Genomic DNA, 18,993 nt, shown 5'->3' on the forward strand with positions numbered 1-18,993 from the left:
CCGGGCCCGCTCGTGCTTGCCGCGTCCAGATCCAACAGTTCAAATGACTCGAAATGGTTTTATTATTTTGGAAAGTTCGATTTCACCATTCTTCTTTAGCTGTTTACCGTGATTGGTGAATAGCTTACGATCAAAATTACGGAGATCTAACGTGTAAACATTGTCAAACATGCCAACTAGGCTACATAATTTGCTATTTGTTTTCCTGATTTCTCTATAGTATGGGATCATCATACTGCCAAAAAAACTACCGAGTCATTGGCCATTAATGACTTCATTACCAAATTCGTCTCAAGATTTTTAACTCTATTGATGTCTAAATTCTCGAAAAAGTTAAACAATTTCCTCATAGGCTTTAATTAGTTCAGTTCTATTTTAGAGATGGATGCATGTCTACTTGTTAATTTATTCCACCAATGGTGTGCGCTCAATGGCATGGCCATGAACGAGGTAAAAACCAAATTTATTGTTGTATCAAATAAAATTGATATTACCATTGACATTATTGTTAATGAAACAAGGATTGAAGAGTCAAAAGTACTGAAATATCCAGGGGTGTGGTTAGATAGTGATCTAAGTTTCGGAACACACATTGACAACTGTACAAGCAAAATTAGCAAAGGGATATTTGTATTAAGATACTTTAAAAAATTCTGTCAACTGAATATACTTATGTTGATTATTATTCACTAATTGTAGGACACATGAACTATTGCTTATTAACCTGGTCCTTCTGCTGTAAAAAGCGGACAGAAAGAATTTTTAAGTTACAAAAGAAAGCGTTCAGAATTATCTTCGGTCTGAAAAACGATGACTCATGTCGTGAAATTTTCAAAAACAAGAAACTGCTAACATTTCCATCAATGATTATTTTGAAAAAAGCATCGTATTTATGCCAAAATGCCAACGAAATAAAAAAAACTGTCTGGCGTGCATAGTATTAACACTAGAAAAAAAAATAAGTTTCCTTTGCCAACAGACAACACCTAGTGTTTTAATGCCCTGCCATCTACCATTACAGATGTAACTAATATCAATGGTTTTTCTAGAAAATTAAAAAATTACTCAACAGAGAAAACATTTTACTCAATTAATGAGCTTTCTGATTAGTGAATTAGTGATTAGTGAATTAAGATTAGTGAACTTTAATTAGCCAATCTAATGTAACTCTTACAATCTGTTTGTTTATTTGACGCATCTGTTTGCCTATTTGAGCATTGTTGACAAATAAAGGAAAATATTATTATTATTATTATTATTATTATTATTATTATTATTATTATTATATTATTATTATTATTATTATATTATTATTATTATTATTATTATTATTATTATTATTATTATTATTATTATTATTATTATTAGTATCATTATTATTATTATTATAATTAAATTTAATTTTATGTCAGGTTTCCCTGGAGGTGCTGGTCCACGTGGGCAACCTGGATTACCGGGAGTGCAAGGTCCACGAGGTTACCCCGGAGAAAAAGGAATTTCAATTGTTGTAAGTGATATCAGATACTCTTACCAACCTCATGCAACGTTCTGCATCGTGAGACGTCAGCGGGGTGGTGATGAACTAATATGCACCGCATTTTGCAATGAAGCATATGTTGAAACCTCATGCATAAATGCACCCATCCTCACGGGTAATCCAATGAAATAAATTGATGGCAACAACGAAATGGAAGTTGTTAAAGGAATTTAAGTCATTACTTTGGCGATGCCACCATAAGTAGTTATTTTAGAACAGCAGGCGTAAAAAAGTAGCCTGCAAAGCAGCGGCTGAATCGAGCTAATTATGTTTTATTGTTTCATAAAGTGCGCGATCGATAATACATAATGTTATAGGTAGCACGCGCAACTATTGCATACTTACAAAGAATACGAAAAATTTTGGGTCCTATAGGTACCTAAGTAAATTGACTAAATTTTGCGATTTCCGGAAACAATTTATCCGAGTCATCATCCATATAATCACTTATGTGCTGAGGGGAACTAATAGTAAAAATAGAAAGGGCACAATGAAGAAAGGGAGCTGTAGAAGGAATGCCTGGTCTCGGCTGCGGCAGGACTGTTTCTTGGAAAACAGCGCAGCGTAGCGTAGCGAGAAAGTACCCATAAGAACTCATCGCACATACCCTCTAGTGCAATTTTTGTCTGCGAAATGCGCCATTGGAGTTTATGCTTTTGCAATAATAAGAATTGCAAGATGATTACCACCGAATTACCACATAGGCGTCTACCAACGAGTTCTTACACGCAGTACGTGTCCACACATCCAAAAACACGTTCACTTCTAAGCAGAAAGAGTTCTTATTTTTGAAAAATAAACTGTGCTTTCCTTTTTGCATAACGTCATTCACGTGTTGTTTCAGAAAGTTGTCAGAAATAGTTGTTTTTTAACTGCTGATTGTAGTCAATATTGTTTTTCGTGGAACCACCTGCAACTGCGATACTTCTTACCTATTGATATTATTGGCTGGTGGTGTAGAAGAACGTGGATTTTTATCTTAACCATCAAACCAAATCTGGTACTCATGCAAAGGGGTGCGTGCAAAACGGGCCATTTGGGGCTCGGTGTGGATATTTTTGAGACTTGTCCTATTCATTCACCAAACATTGCCCCATATTTTCCAAAGGTTTCCAGCCCCCCCCCCCCAAAAAAAAAAAAAAATTGGGGGAGGGGGGGGGACGCCGCGGCGGGTCAAAGTTAAAAATCAGCAACATTTTCGCGAATTTGTAACTAAACCGAGAAGTTTTAAAAAAAGCGGTTTAAACGAGCGTTTCCAGCGTGACGAGAGCCTTCAGAAAATATAAACAGCGTGGGCTTTAGTAGACTTCAACTCGAGTTATCGTCTCCGAAGCGGCGGAACGCTACAAGAAAACCCTATTTTTTTTCACGTCCGGGCCGATTTAAAAAAAAAAAAGGCATTTTTTTATTTTGATGAAAAACTGATATGTTGTTTCTGACTCTCTGTGGCCCCTTTAGCATTTTACTGCATGCTGGGGAAAGTTTTGGTCGCGAGATATACGTGTGGAAAGGAGCGAAGGTCGGGAAAATCGGATATTTTAAACTGCGCGCGGTGACGGACCAGAGACAGCAACAATGCGAGTTCGGCCGAGGAATGTGATTCGCAGAACTAAGTGGGAGGGGACGTTTTCCATCCGATCAACGCCGCGCGCGCAGTTTAAAATAGCCGATTTTCCTAACCTTCGCTCCTTTCCTCTCTTATAACTCGCGACCAAAACATTTCCCCGGCATGCGGTAACACAGAGGGTCAGGAACAATATATCAGTTTTTCAAAAAAAAAAAAAATGTTTTTTTTTTTTTTTTGAAATCGGCCCGGACGTGAAAAAAATGGGGTCTTCTTTTATCGTTCCGCCGCTTCGGAGGCGATAACTCGAGCTGAAGTCGACTTAAGCCCACGCTGTTATACAGGGTGTCCCAAAAGTCCGTACCCCCCCCTCGTAACTTTTGAACGGTTGGAGATAGAAAAACGAAACTTTGGGAATGTTTCTATCTTAAAGAGGACCATCTCCCAGGGGGGTCAAAATTTTTGTCCCCCCCTCAGGGGGGGCTCGGGGGCCCCCAACTTTTTTTTTTCAAATGGTAACCCCTATCTTGTGATACCTCATTCGAAAGAGCATAAGAAACTAAGAATTTTGGCGCAAACCGCAAATCAATATCTTAATTTTTGACCGAGTTATGATAGGTCAAAGGTCAAATTTGACCTATTTTCAAAAAATCATATCTCCGGTTCAAATTATCGTAATGAAAAAAATAAAACGGGAAAATTTATCAAATTGTAAGCACTTTCAAGTAAAAATCACAGAAATTACTTCAAACTAATTTTAAGGGGGGTTTCGGACCCCCAAATACGTCATTTTAAAGGTCATACGATATTCTCGCGAAATGAGCCAATTTCCCCTTACTTTTCCTCAACATTATCTTAGTAAGTTCAAAATTAGTTCAACATATCGTTTTCAAGTCCCCAAATTTCGAACAAAGTTTTAAAAAAATTGAAATATAAATGGTTGAATTGAATCACCTTAAATTTCGTTTTTTGAACTTAGTTCGAAATTTGGGGACTTGAAAACGATATGTTGAACTAATTTTGAACTTACTAAGATAATGTTGAGGAAAAGTAAGGGGAAATTGGCTCATTTCGCGAGAATATCGTATGACCTTTAAAATGACGTATTTGGGGGTCCGAAACCCCCCTTAAAATTAGTTTGAAGTAATTTTTGTGATTTTTACTTGAAAGTGCTTACAATTTGATAAATTTTCCCGTTTTATTTTTTTCATTACGATAATTTGAACCGGAGATATGATTTTTTGAAAATAGGTCAAATTTGACCTTTGACCTATCATAACTCGGTCAAAAATTAAGATATTGATTTGCGGTTTGCGCCAAAATTCTTAGTTTCTTATGCTCTTTTGAATGAGGTATCACAAGATAGGGGTTACCATTTGAAAAAAAAAAGTTGGGGGCCCCCGAGCCCCCCCTGAGGGGGGGACAAAAATTTTGACCCCCCTGGGAGATGGTCCTCTTTAAGATAGAAACATTCCCAAAGTTTCGTTTTTCTATCTCCAACCGTTCAAAAGTTACGAGGGGGGGTACGGACTTTTGGGACACCCTGTATATTTTCTGAAGGCTCTTGTCTCGCTGGAAACGCTCATTTAAACCAGTTTTTTCAAAACTTCTCGGTTTTCGAGTTACAAATTCACGAAAATGTTGCTGATTTTTAACTTTGACCCACCGCTGCGTCCCCCCCTCCCCCAAATTTGGGGGGGCCTTTGAACTTTGGGAAAATATGGGGCATTGTTTGGTGAATGAATAGGGCACCACCCCGAGCCCCAAATGGCTCGTTTTGCACGTACTTACCCTAATTTGAGCCCTCTAACTATCGTTGCTAAAAATATTCCATGCGGCTGATTTCGATGAAAAAATGACATGGAAAAATGGAACAGGAAATATTTCTGTGTGGCTGCTGGCGGCTCCGCAGGTAGGGGTTGGTGGAAAAGAGCCGCCCTCAAAAGGATTATTTATGGAAGTACCTAATCCTTTTAGGGCCGCTCTTTAACCGTCCTGAAAAGATTATTTCAATACATAAATTATTTCTATTATTTATAATACACTATATTCAGGAATAATCCTGTTATTGATGGCCCCTTTTCACCAACCCTAACCTGCGGAACCGCCATCAGCCACATGAAAAGATACTTATCCTGTTCCAGGTTTCCATGCCACATTATCATTGAGACCAACTCTATAGAAATCAGCCACATGGAACATTTTTAGCAGGAGCATATACCTAATTGTGTGGTTTAAATTCCTGCAGAAACCCCTCATATTTAAAAGTGAACCTACATCTTCTATGGTACAGTCGTAAAAGATGATGTAAATCCCCGAAATGAATGTCGTGATACATGAATGGTCCTTTAACAAAGAGTAAGGCTATTGTACAGCTGGGTCTAAAAGATGTACCCCTAGTTTAATTGAAGAGCAAAATCTCTAAAATCAAGACCATCTGGGACTATATTAGTCATGGGGATAGAAACATTCGCAATAACGAGCATACTTATAATCTAAATGCAAAGTATCTTTCTACGCCATTCACTTTTTTTTAATTAGAGTAATGATATCAAAACTTTCCGTAGGGTATGAAAGGAACTGATGGTTCACCTGGGAGGGACGGAGAGAAGGGTGACAAAGGAGAGCGAGGATATCCCGGAGAACAGGGTATACCTGGAGATTCGCAGATGGGTATTCCCGGCCCACCTGGTGCAATGGGACCTCCTGGAGAAAAGGGCTTGGATGGACGGCCCGGCTATCCCGGTATTCCGGGTAAGATTTAAACGAGTGCCAAAAATATTATACCTAAGTTATGTCAGATATGATGTAAATATTGAATTAAGACACCGAAAGTAACATAAAAACAGAGATTGGTACTTATTATTTTCCCAAGCAACGATGATCACGATATGTTGATATTCAATTGACGGATTATCGTAATCTTATCCACGACAGATTATTATCATATCTCGGAAGATCTCTCATATCTATTATCAAGAATCTCGGTTCAGCGAAATGAAATAGCTACTAACAAAAGCAAAATAAAACCGAAAAAGCTAATGTATGCCGAGTTTTTTCATGCCAATGATCGCGATATCATCGAATGATTGAAACCCTGATTTCAGTGAAAGTATAGATGTTGTTGGATATGAATCAATCCTATGAAATCGCACTTAATTGCAGTCTCTTATCAGTGTTAAATTTCCTTGAAGATTTTAAACGCTTTCCACAACACGAATGTATAAGTAATAAAATTAAACTTTATCGTTGGGGGAGGGGGGGGGATAAATTCCGATCTATTGGAACAAAAATTGATTCGTGTTGTTCGCTCCGATAAAATTATTCGGTGAGGTTTCTACTTTTATTTGCTTAATAGGTAGAGATGGGCAAAAAGGAGACCGTGGTGGAAGTTGCATAGGCTGCAGACCTGGAGAAAGAGGAGAAAAGGGTGACCGCGGTCGGGATGGTGCCGCTGGTTTACCCGGGACTCCAGGAAATCCTGGTGAGCGGGGTTACCCCGGAGAAGTGGGAGCTGATGGACTTCCAGGACCGCCTGGAATATCCGGATTGCCCGTAAGTTGTTTTAAATTATAAATAGACATTATGGTTGGACATTGTGTTGTGTTATGTTTGTACGTTGCACATCAATACTCGCTCATTCTGATCCGTCATTCCTCCCGATGTATTGAGATGTATCCTGCTTCATCCCACCATATCCCGTTGGAATAAAATGGCTGCATCCGACTTGCGTCCCGTGGTCAAAAAAAATTGCACTTCCGTCCCGGCAGAAAAAAATGAGGGCGCATTTGCGTCCCGCGTTGAGGGACGGGGGCACTCACTTGCGTCCGGACGTATTTAATTCATTATACCTTTAGCTTGTAAAATGCAACACTGCTTTCCAGGGTTATGAATTGAAGAACGTAGAATGAAGTAAATTTGTTTAAAAAAAAAATTGACAGACTTACATACGCAAGAAATCTCGGAAGGAAAGACGTATGTGCATTAGGCTTCGGTTGACAGGAAATCCCTTGAGATTATTTTTAGTTCAAAAATTTAAGTCTATGAACTTCCTACCATCATAACTGCTGAACTCTAGAATGATAGGATATGAATAGGAATGTTAGGATGTGAATATGAAGGGAAAATATATTATCTTCACCTGGTCGGCCCGAAACCAGGACTTTATCAGGAAAGAAGGCCGTGGAAGGAAACTTTTATATACAGAAGTCATCGAGTGTAAAGAGCTCAAGTCATGTTAAAAACTTCACTTCGTCGTTCACCAATAAAAAATTGTCCTTTTTCTTGGTCAAAAATTTGATTGAATGTCAGCTTGATAAGCTTCCTCAACATTTTGCGGCAATGATAGAAAAGAGGCATCTGAAGAGGTGATCTACCTTTATGTATGTTTTTCCGAATATTCAGGTGATCTAGCTGTATGTAGGTATGTTTTTCCGAATATTCACTAAGCTTCGAGAATTGAGCACATCAATGTCTGCCTCTTCTGAGTAACTCACGTGTAAAACACATGAAAGTGTAAAACGCATAGCGCAACGTTGCCAGAGTGCAATTTCTCTTGCTTGCACTATGCAAATGATTTTACAGCGGGACGCAAGTGAGTGCCAGCCTTATTTACGGCGGGACGCAAGTGAGCCCCTCTGCCCTCTGTTGGCCTAAATTGACCGCGGGACGCAGGGAATAAAATGTATTCAAGTTCATAAATTGGAACATTAGATACTTACCTATCCATAGGTATATTTAATCTCATTATTCTCATCTTATTCCATTCCTCCCTTTAAGTATATCACGATTAAACCCGGTGACGTCATTTTAGTTTTTCCAATAACAGTTTTTCATTGTTTAATCCATTGCCCGAGTAGGACGGAGACAACGACGATGACGTCATCAGAGGAGACAGAGTTATAACATACAAAAACCATGATAATTTGTAAAGGAAGTTAGCAAAAAAGCCATGAGGGCGTCATCAAAGGATTTCCTTAGCTTTTCCAACAACGTTTTCTGATTGGCCAATTCATTGACCAAGTAGGGCAAAGATAGCTCCGCGTACAGAAAAATTGGCTTATACAATTAGCTGCTTTTACGAGAGTGAGAAGATTTTCATGAAATGTGCATTGCAGCTCTCTGTTCTAAGCTTATGTATATTTTTAGGGCCAAGATGGAAGATTTGGAGTGCCGGGACCACCTGGACCAAAAGGAGAGGCAGCGACTATTCCAGATAACCTTATTAAGTGTCCCCCAGGTGACCGTGGCCTCCCGGGAGAGCCAGGACCTGTAGGGCCAGTTGGACTGCCTGGTCCCAGTGGATTGCCGGGAAGACCTGGCCCCCCAGGATTCCCAGGAAATCCTGGAGAAAAGGTAAGGTGTTAATACTACCCTTCCTTCATCCCTAACCTACCTAGTTGCTCACTGTAGCATTTCCTAATTCTCAGTCATATTAGGAAAATTTTCTCAATGCATATCGGCTTTACTGTTTCACGTATAATTGTTCTGAGAAAGATACAACTTTAGTTTGACGAAAATCAGTTACCTACTAATAATAACGTTAAGGGCGATCGAAAAATGGGCCCATGGTTGAATCAGTTGGCTAAGTTTATGTATACTCTTATCTTTCTTTTTTTAAAAAAAAAAGCTTGGAAGACTCGAATGATAATTAGAAAAAAGTAATTTAAATTCCCAACGATGATAGTTTGAAAAGGGCGGCATGTAATCTTGCAGATACTTTCAGCCTTATGCCTATTGCAACACCTAATTATGTATATCCTTCCCACTTTGAGCAGTGGAAAAATTCCCGCACTAATTTGTGCGTACGTTTGGGGTTCTTCCCCTGAATTATTTGAATGCAGGGTGACAAAGGATTTCCCGGAAACGATGGAACTCCAGGTCTACCGGGCCTATCTGGTCTGAAAGGAGAAAGTGGCATCAGTGTCAAAGGAGATAAGGGTCTAAGCGGACTGCACGGTCAAAAAGGAGAGAAAGGAGAACCTGGTCGCTATGGTCTGAAAGGAGAGCCCGGTAACTATGCTAAACTACTTAATGGGCCCCTAAAATTTGCTTTTTTATTTGATACTGGCTGCTTCAGCTAGCTTCGCTCGCCTCCGCTCCTAGCCGGGAGGCTCCGCCCCTTGGACCCCCGATCACTCGCCTCACGAGTGATTAAGTATGGGGTTTTCAAGAGCGGATGTCGGATTTCGGATTTTTGGTATCATCCGGACATCGACAGCTTTTTATCAGCTAAAATGAAGATAATCGGCACGGCGCACATGGGATCGAGTTACGTAGTTAGAGAGATCGGACATGGAATTTTTGACCATAACTGCGTTTATTTCGTTCACATTTTAAATTTCAAGGGGAGCTTCTGGAAGACAATTTTACGAGGAGAGCAATGAAACCAGATTTTAGAAGCTCAAAGTTGTGTATGAATGGAGTTATAAGCGTTCAAAGTTTCCAAATTTTTTCCGACCTCTCCTCTTGACTCGGTCCACTGTGCGGCGGTTCCTCAAAATTAAGGATCACAATTAAGGTTTCGCGCCTTACACTTTAATTTAGGTATGTGAAAGACAGAAGATTTTGAAAGCACCAAGTGAGTAGGTACCTAGATTACGTGGTGATTTATTAGGTACGTACTTTTGGAGCCTCAATTGGACGGACAAGTCTGCTTTAATTTAAAAATGTCCAGAGACCTCAAGAAATTTAAATCGCGCCAAAATTGCGAAAAATGATAGAAATTATGTTTAACGGCAGGTCACATCGCTATTTCCTCTCATTTACTACTGATGTCTGTAAAAGTACAACTTGTCTCAATGTAGATTTATCGCTTGTTAACCACTGATAATATGAATGAAATTCAATTTTTTTATTCTAAAGGTAAAGTTCCGATAATCCTATTGTCCTCTCGGAGGAGGAGTAGAAAAACATTTGACGAAAGTTGTAGAAATCTTTGCTCGCTTCTGATTGGTGCCGAATGACATACGGTTCTGCACGAAAACCAGGGCAGTGTAAAATGGCGGAAAAGGTGCGCTATTTGATCTGTGTAACTGTATCATCAAATGTGGCAACACACCATTTGAATGATTCTTATCCCTTAAAAATCAAAGATTTAGTTCAATATTGCAATTATTGTGAACGAACACTAAACCTCATTAGAAATAGATTACCGGATAATCCATGATCATGAGTAATAATTAGTGACCGAAAAATACTCTTCTCAAAATCAGAGTTGGACGCCTTTTACCGGCTGGATATATTCGGTCTTCAAAATCTCGCATGCATATTTTGAAATATAACAGTGATTTTTCATATTTTTGCATGAATAAGTTCAGGGTCTTAATTAAGACGCGTTGTTTAAGTCAGAAGTGCAACCGCTGAGTTATCCGCTGAGTGGCTGAGCTCAGCCGAAGTGTTGTTAAACGTTTTCTGAGTTATCCGCTGAGGTAAGCAAAGGCCGCCATCTTCTCAGCAAAATCGCTCAGCGCTCAGCCTGGTTCCCAGGGCGCTTACCGCAGTTTTGCTGAGAAGATGGCGGCCTTTGTTTACCAACAAGTTTGCATCGTCGCTTAGCGGATAACTAAAAATGGCGGACTGACGTCATTTCATCGCTGACTTCAATTTCTAACTTTAACAACGCGTCTTTAGGTATTTTCGTGTTTAGAACCTACGTTTTCGATCATTTTACCCTGTGCTGTTAAATGGAGCGTTAATGGTGTTAGCGATGTTAAATGGAATCCTCTGGGATCAGCGGATTTCCAAAGATAACAAGAGGAGGATATATAACGCTGTAGTCAAAAGTATATTAACATATCGATGTGAAGTTTGGCAGCTGAAGAAACGGACACAGAATATGCTGAGAGCAACGGAGATGGATTTCTGGAGAAGGTCGGCAGGAATTTCTAGGAGAGATCGGGTCCGTAATGATAGAGTGCGTCAGAGAATGGAAGTCGAAAATGACATCGTGTTCGACGTCATGACCAAACAACTTGTTTGGTATGGTCATGTCAATAGGATGACTGAAGAGAGCATCTTTTTTGGCAGCCTCTGCTGCCAAAAAAGATGCTTGATTGGGTTCCTTCTGGGAGGAGACGTAGGGGACGCCCAGTGAGAGATTGGCGACAGGGGGTGTTGAGTGAGATGAGGGAGTGTCAACTCCCTGATGACCTGTGGGAAGACTGAGCTTTGTGGCGATTAGGCGTCGTAAAGCGCCAAAGAGCGCTGTAAAAGCGACTCATATGTATGTATGTATGTATGTACCCTGTGTTGTTCATAGCCCGTGACGGCATGACTATTCCTATTCCTGTCATCGTGCAAAGGTTGGCAAATAAGTTTTGGATTGAATTCCTTCGAAAGAGGGCAACGGGGGCGTCCTTTGTACAATAGGCGCGGGTGACACGGTGACAGGACTTTGTCGAAGAAGTTCGGAGAAAGCAGTTACGCAGTGACCTCTAGAAGGACATTTACCGTTTGAGTGTTGCTGAGTGCCTGAATGCGTTGATGAAGTGATTGATAAATAGGTGCCCCTTTTTGAGGCCTTATTAAACAGGCTATACCACTTTCATGACATACCTAAAAAGTAAACTTTGCCTTGGGGTCTTTGTGTTCGGTGTAGACAACGATTACAATCAAGTTAAGTTTCGAGTTTCAATGTTTTGTTTTTAGGTCAATGTGCCCCTTTGGAGCAAATTCTAGGAGCTAAAGGCGAGCGTGGTGCTCAAGGAGAAAAAGGAGAGCCAGGACCACCTGGAAGAGATGGACTCCCAGGTGATAAGGGATCTGAAGGATTGCGAGTGAGTGACCAATTTTAGTGTTTACAGTACGAATTGCCACTTATAAATTTTCAGAAGTAATTTCGCATCAAATAACATACTTAAGTCTTTAATTATTTAAGGATTGTCTCTTAAAAATAAGCTTTTGCTTTACAGTAACATATTGAAACCTATCTGGACGTATGGTTGCCAGCTGTAGGGTTGCTGTGCGCCTAGCAGCCTCCAGCGTCCCTGGTAAAAATTGGCAGTAGGATATTCTGTTTTCCAAAATACTATAGACCTACAGCCGGCTATAAGGTTTTTTATAGATTCTACAGCCGGCTACACGATTTTTTATAGCCTTTTATAGCCGATGGTGATAAAGCTTCAGCCAGGTGGTATACTGTATAGCCCGGTGATAGGAACTATAGCCCGGCTGTATAATTTTTATCGCTTCGTATAGCCCGGCTGCATGATTTTCTTCGCTTCCGACAGCCAGCTACATGATTTTGCTATCGCCTTCTGTCGCCGGCTGTAAGAATTCCTATGGTATTTTGAAACGCAGCTCCTATTGCTAAGTTTTATCAGGGGTATCTAGTCGGTTCAGAGCACAACCCTCCGAGAACTGGCCGGGGTCTGTTGGGATGATTATGTCACTAATGGCGTACTTCATCGGGTTCTAGGCGTGCCACCGGTGATTAAGTTATCAAAAACTGGTCGATCAGGTACACTCGAAGGCTTGCCAACCATCCGAATTTATCGGCGAAAGATCTCATTATGAGCTGCAACGAGGGTTTGAGGCGTCTCAAACTACGAAAGCCGTTTGATTGCGTCTCAGACCAACTCGACGAATTTTTCTTAATTAAACCTTTTCTTCTTCTAGCCTTTCCTTTATTAAAGGAGGTGGTTTGATCTAATTTTGCTTAAGGTGAGGTCGGGTAACTGGGCAAGAGTTCGGCGAAAAATGTCAAAATTTCAACTTCATGATTTTTTCCCCATCATTATATTGACAAAAGAGGCTACTTTTTTATTTTTTTTAGCAAGTATAACATCTAGTCTAAATGTAGGATGAGTCAAAAGTCGAATTTCATCTTTCAATTTTTTCCCGCAAATTTTCATAAATTTCCTGTTTTTTTGACCCAGTCACCCGACGTCGTGGAGTAAGTGGACTAACCCCCCATAATTTTTGAGGGGGGAATTATTTTTCACTGATGGAAAGCCCGTGACTGAAGTCACAGGTTTAGATGCTTCACCAAAAATTATTAATTTTATAATGGAGATTAATTTCTTAGAATTTACCGGGGCCTAAGTAGCAGTAATTGTGATAAATAGCGATTTTATCGGTTGGTTATCGCGATTATATCGGTGGCAATATTTCGAGATATTATCGCATTAAAAATTGCGGTATATGGCGATACAATCGCTACACATCGCAATTTTTGGTTCGATAATCGCGATCAGTTTTCGTCGATAAAATCGAGATTAAATCGCCATTTATCGCAATTTTTTTTCTCAAAAATATTGCGATGAATTGCCGGGCGATAAAATCGCGAAGTCATCTCGATAAGATTGAGGATAATCGCTCAGATGTCGATGATCCTAGCGGTTTTAGCGCCGATAAAATTGCAATAAATCCCGATTTTTCTGTTGAAAAATGCTACTTGGGGGCATTAAATTGATATTGTTTCGGAGATGATACCACTATTCGACCACGTGGCAGCTTGTTTTGCCTACACTCAAAAAAAAAACTACGGCCCTGTGACCCGGTTGCTCTGGACACTGGTGATCCCGGCGTTAACGCGCTGTGCGCCAGCTAGTACTGGACCCAGCGGCCGGTGTCCCGTGGACCCCGCGCGGCCTTCATGGCCGTAAGACCGGTTAGGAGCCGAGCGTAAGTTACGGGTTTCAGGATCGGAGCCAACCGCTTCCACGGCCGTTGGCAGTGAGGTGAGATTCAGTTTTCGGAAAATGGCGTCACCATCAGATTAAAATTGAGACGGCTACGTGTATATTCGCAGAAAATTATAATATTTTACGTCAATGTTATTCAGTGCGTGAATTTAAAGTTGCCGCCAGCCTTGAACATTTTCGGGAGCGATCGCAGCCACCACTCAGCGTTGTTTATTGAGGTTAGAATCTAGTAAATTGCTTGTCATTGTTGGTCATTGCTCATTACGTGTGTTCGTTTTTCGTTTAATTTTGGAGGTTTTCGATATATTTTCTTGATTCTGTGCGGTGCACGATTGATTCTAAAGTTCTGTGTGATAACGCTTGTCAAATACTTTCGGAAATGCGACGAGAGTGAAGTGAAAATTGTCAGTTTTACCTACACACTGAGCTCATATCCTCTCCTCCTGTAAGTTCGTTTGCAATTCACTTATTTTCCCCCTACTAAGGGAAAGAACTTAAATCCAAGAAAAGCAATCAATTACCTGCCACGCATCTTCCCACAGAGTAAATTACCGCCACACTAAAATACTGATAATGTAGACACAAGAATGTCTATTTACCGATTGCAACTTCATTGTGCCACCTTTGCTTGCTCATAAGATTGGGTTGATTTTTTATTCCATTTCAATCTAATCTCTGGCTTATACTTAAATGTTTTCAATTGAGAGTAGGTAGTATTTCACTCTCCGACATCCAACACCTCCCTTCTCTGTTGCCAAAATAGCTGTCCGCCAGCGGAAGCTATAAGCCAATCTTGCCTGCGTTGATTATCCGATAAGAGCCAGTGCAAACATTGTTGCTGTGAATATCTCTCTGATTCCATATCCCAATTCTAGGGAGCTCAGTGTACTGTAATAGTGGTAAAATTTTGTGTGAATCGCGCTTCAGTTTGCTGAAGGGAAGATCTACAATTTTAACAAGTGTGACAATTTTCGGTGGTATATTTCTTCGCTAATATTTTGTGGAAATTGTATCCGGTAGTTATTGCGGAGAGTTATATCTTGAAGTTTTGTCAACTTTTACTACTGAATTTACACTTTGAAATATTCTCAACCTCATTTTCAAGATTCTGAAGCTTTTCTAGTCGTAAGGAGTAAAAATCTGTAAGTACCTAGACCTACGCCTGTGCTTTTCCTTTGTTAATCATTTGGGTGATTTCCTACTTTGCATTCGTATTTTTTATTGAGGGATGAACCAGGTTTTGTTTTTGACAAATGCTGAATTCTCATTGAGTGAAAGTAATTACATTTATTGAGAACGGGCTGCCAAGTGATAAAAATGATTTTTCAATTTACATTTTTCGCTGCAATGAGTTTTAGCAATTTATCATACCTTGGACAGTCTGTTCTACATTTAAAATAGGTAGCATGAATTTTTGATCTATCTACATTTGTTCCTTCCAGTGCTTCCCCAGTGCTTTATTTATTTCTACGAAGGCTTGCAACATTAAAGTTAGGTTTTTGAAAATTTCTCTTGATATCTCTACACGATGAATAAGCTAACATTCATATGCTGATTTTCTTTCTCAATAAGCATCATCTCTTCTCTAAGATTCATCTCTTTTCTCAAATTGACTTGCTGAACTATCAGCCAAGGAGTTCAAATCTCTCTTGATATCTGAAACATGATCAACAAGCTAACGTTCATATGACTAATATTTGAAGGCGAGCTAACATGACATCAAATTGACCTCCTCTCGTTTCCTTAAAATCTCTCAGATTGTGATTATTCCGAGTGAGCGTGCCATTTCACGACGATACAGCTATTCGACCACGCAAAAGCTCCTGTTGCCTACACTGAAATTGAAGGCGAAATGAAATAAGTTCAATGTAATCTTCTCCCGTTTGGTAAAATGTTTTTTTTAAAAAAGCGTTCCGAGTTAACCGTGCAATTTTACGATGAAACAGCGATTCCACTCATTTCCAATTTAAATCTCCCGGGCAACTTTTATAGTGGGGATTACTAAATTTAAGGGTAATTAACACGAACTCTCTTATCTCCCATTTCGTTAAATGATCTTATCTCTGTGAGTGTCCAGAGTGAGCATGCCACTTGACGATACTGCTATTCAACCACGTGGAAACTCGGGTTGCCTATCTTAAAATTGAAGGTGAAATGAAATGGCATTAATGTACCTAATATTTTCCCGTATGGTAAAATGCTATTTTTTTAAAGGGACACAGTTGCCGGGTATTTTACGGAGATAAAGATACCACTGACTATTTTATCAGGGTTATTTTGTCTACAGAGTTTAATACAGATATATAGAGTTTTATCAAATTTACTCAGGATCAGTAACCACCCCCTCCCCCCACGTGCCGCAGTGAATCATGATTTATGCCAGTTCATCCGGATTTAATGCGATTATTTCTATACCGATAAACTACGTCCATCCTATTAAATATATCCCACTGAATACACACTGAAATCAGGGGTTCCATATATACTATCGGGAACAAATAGTGATAGGAGAAACAGGCGACGCAACTTATTGGTTCGCAATGCCCGTTTTACACTTTTACCCAAATTAATAAAGTTGCATAATCAAGTAACACAGTAAAAAAGTAATTACAATGAGAACTCTGAGGTAAAGAGTATTCCGTAAAACCCTGAAAAAATGGTGGTAGGGGAGCAAGGCATGCTATCAAAAAAGTAACAATAATAATAAAATTAATAGAAAAATGAGTAGAGGGGGAAGGGGGGATGAGGGAGCTAGAAAAATGTGCGGGGGGGGGGGGGGTAGAATAAATGCTGGCAAAAAAGTTTGAACCAACCTAGCGATGATTTTTTTTTTTTTTAAAAAAAAGCTTTACTTTCACCGTGTGATACCGGCTCAACAACAAAAAATGCATTTTGTTTATTACATATGCGCCATGCAGTTGTTCCGTTTTGGCGAGCAAAAAAATTTCCTCAGCGAGTGGCCGAGAAATTCAGAACGCTATTCAAGAGGGCGAGAGAGCGAGCGAAGCGTCTGACAGGACATAGGCTAAGGATGACTAATAAGTGAGGTGACTGTAGTCCTTTTCACGAAACCTGAGACTTTTTATTCGACATTAAAATCCGCAAATGGCAACGCGTCAGTCTCGGACTCAGTGACCGGACCGCTCGCTGGACACTTTCTGTTGTTCAGCAACCATAGGCTGGCAAACCGTCCATTGTGAGGTTAGGAACGATGAGTAGAGGATAGAGACTAAAGTTTGACTCTCCCTTGCGTTGAAACGCCAAGAGAAGTCGGGAGAGCCAGCCTGTGGCTAAGGACGTCAAAGACGTAACCAAAATAATAATAATAAAAAAAAATGAGATGAAACTCATTCAGATCATTATGGAAAAGCACAAGTCACGATTTCCTCGTCTGCAAATAGGTATTAGCAATCATTATTTAGGGAGCGTTCGTAGATTATGTAGCGCCCTGGGGTGGGGAGGGGGGGGGGCGATTACAAGCCTGCGTTACATAGGGTGAAGGATTGGCAAGCGCCAGCTTTACTTAACTCTCTCTACTTATCGGTAAAAAGTACCTACGCAAAATCCAAAAATTATCATCCTCATTACTACCATGTTATTTGTCACACCATTATTAAAACTACTCAAAATTTATATTTTACCCAGCAACATATGTTCAACAGAGTCCAACAGTTGTTGAGATTCTAAGCGGGTTCGTCAAGCGTTATGTAATTATTAGTGTGGGTGTCCGGGGTGCGTTATAGAAATGCGAAGAAAAGTCAAAAACTCCAAAACAGTGCGCTACGTAATTTTTGAATGCTCCATTATGAAAAACACAACAATAAAACTCATTCAAGTCACTCTCAGCTCTCATGTATGTATTTTTTTAGAAGGGACTTGCACCTTTACAAAAAACCTTGCATAATCAAACCAACCTTACTCAGATTATTGCTATATAATTTTATTTATAAAAACTAACAGTTTTTCTTTTATTATTTCATTCATCCAGGGGGAAACTGGACCAGTTGGACCACGAGGTCAGCCAGGTCCTGTTGGACCAAGAGGACTACCAGGTCCTCGTGGCGATAAGGGTGATACGGGTGCAATGGGATTCCCTGGTGAACCTGGGTTAGATGGACGGCCAGGAGCTCAGGGACTACTTGGATACAAGGGTAATTTCATACTTAATCTTATTAATATTCTATGAGGTTTTATTAATAATGCATTCCGATTTCCGTTGTGTATTTCGGGTTCATATTTAAAATGGAAGCGGGAAGAATTTTTTTTTTTTTTTGTTAATCTGCAGATTTTAAAAATTGTATACCTCTTACCTGCAGCAGATGCAAATTTTGGATCTTTGCACCTGCTTTTAAGTCTTTTGAATTTAGGAACACACTCTTTAACATAATTAAAGCGGTAGGTATCTGTAAAAAGGGCGGATGTCGAGTTTTTCAGTTTTCAGAGAGACTCTCTCAAAGTTTTCAGAGCTCTGCATGTTAACTCCATTTGAAACCAAGAGGATTCGGCTTAAGGATTTTATGCTGATCAAATCCTCCGCTAAAATCCCTTTTTAGATTTTTTAATTTTAAGCAAAACTCAATGAGATACATCGGGTTGAAAAAAAAAAAAAACATCATCCGCCGTTTAAACAGATGATGTTTTTATGACGGGTAAAATCGGGTTTTAGGTAAGGCAATTTAAGCAAAGTTCAACGATCGATGCGTATTAAGTATTTTAATAAATGTTAATAAAACAATACATTCGGAAACTTCTGAAAAATAAGGAGTAAATAATATCAGTCTTCGCAAATTCAATTAAATTGAATGAAAATAATGTCAGCCTTCCACAGAATAGTTTAAATAAGAGGCTTGGAGGACAAGGCGCATAAGTGCAGTTTTTGCTGTTTTGAGAAATATGCGTTTGAAGTTTCGAAATTACATGGATTCTTATGGCGGATAGAAAGTTCAAACTGACCCTTTGATGCTTAAAACTTGGAATTTCGGAGCGATTTTTTCACAGAATAAGCATTAAGACTATAGTTTTACTTGAAATCTTTATCATCTCAATTTTTCCAAAAATTGCACTTATGCGCCTTTTCCTCCAAGCCCCTCAAATAAGAGTGTTGTCCTCAAAAAACGTACGAATGACCATTAACTGCTTAACTATTAACTAGTTAACCATTAATTCGGCCATTAACAAGTTATTTGAAAGAACGACGAATGTTGACATGATATCCGCCTGTTTTACATATAACACAGCTTTCGCCT

General features: G+C 39.6%; 1 protein-coding gene across 2 annotated transcripts in view; it reads left to right on the forward strand.

Annotated features, from left to right (window-relative positions):
• Positions 1–18,993, forward strand: part of LOC109035774 (Collagen type IV alpha 1) — a 172,616-nt gene that overhangs the window by 83,516 nt on the left and 70,107 nt on the right. For both annotated transcript variants that reach the window (XM_019049520.2, XM_072306422.1), the window contains exons 11-17: positions 1,413–1,507; positions 5,669–5,855; positions 6,460–6,656; positions 8,250–8,456; positions 8,945–9,113; positions 11,751–11,878; positions 17,736–17,898. In XM_019049520.2, coding sequence (XP_018905065.2) covers positions 1,413–1,507; positions 5,669–5,855; positions 6,460–6,656; positions 8,250–8,456; positions 8,945–9,113; positions 11,751–11,878; positions 17,736–17,898 — 1,146 coding nt within the window. The remainder of the gene's footprint in view (positions 1–1,412; positions 1,508–5,668; positions 5,856–6,459; positions 6,657–8,249; positions 8,457–8,944; positions 9,114–11,750; positions 11,879–17,735; positions 17,899–18,993) is intronic.

Source organism: Bemisia tabaci, chromosome 1 (assembly GCF_918797505.1).
Source record: "Bemisia tabaci chromosome 1, PGI_BMITA_v3".
Classification (NCBI taxonomy): Eukaryota; Metazoa; Arthropoda; class Insecta; order Hemiptera; family Aleyrodidae; genus Bemisia; species Bemisia tabaci.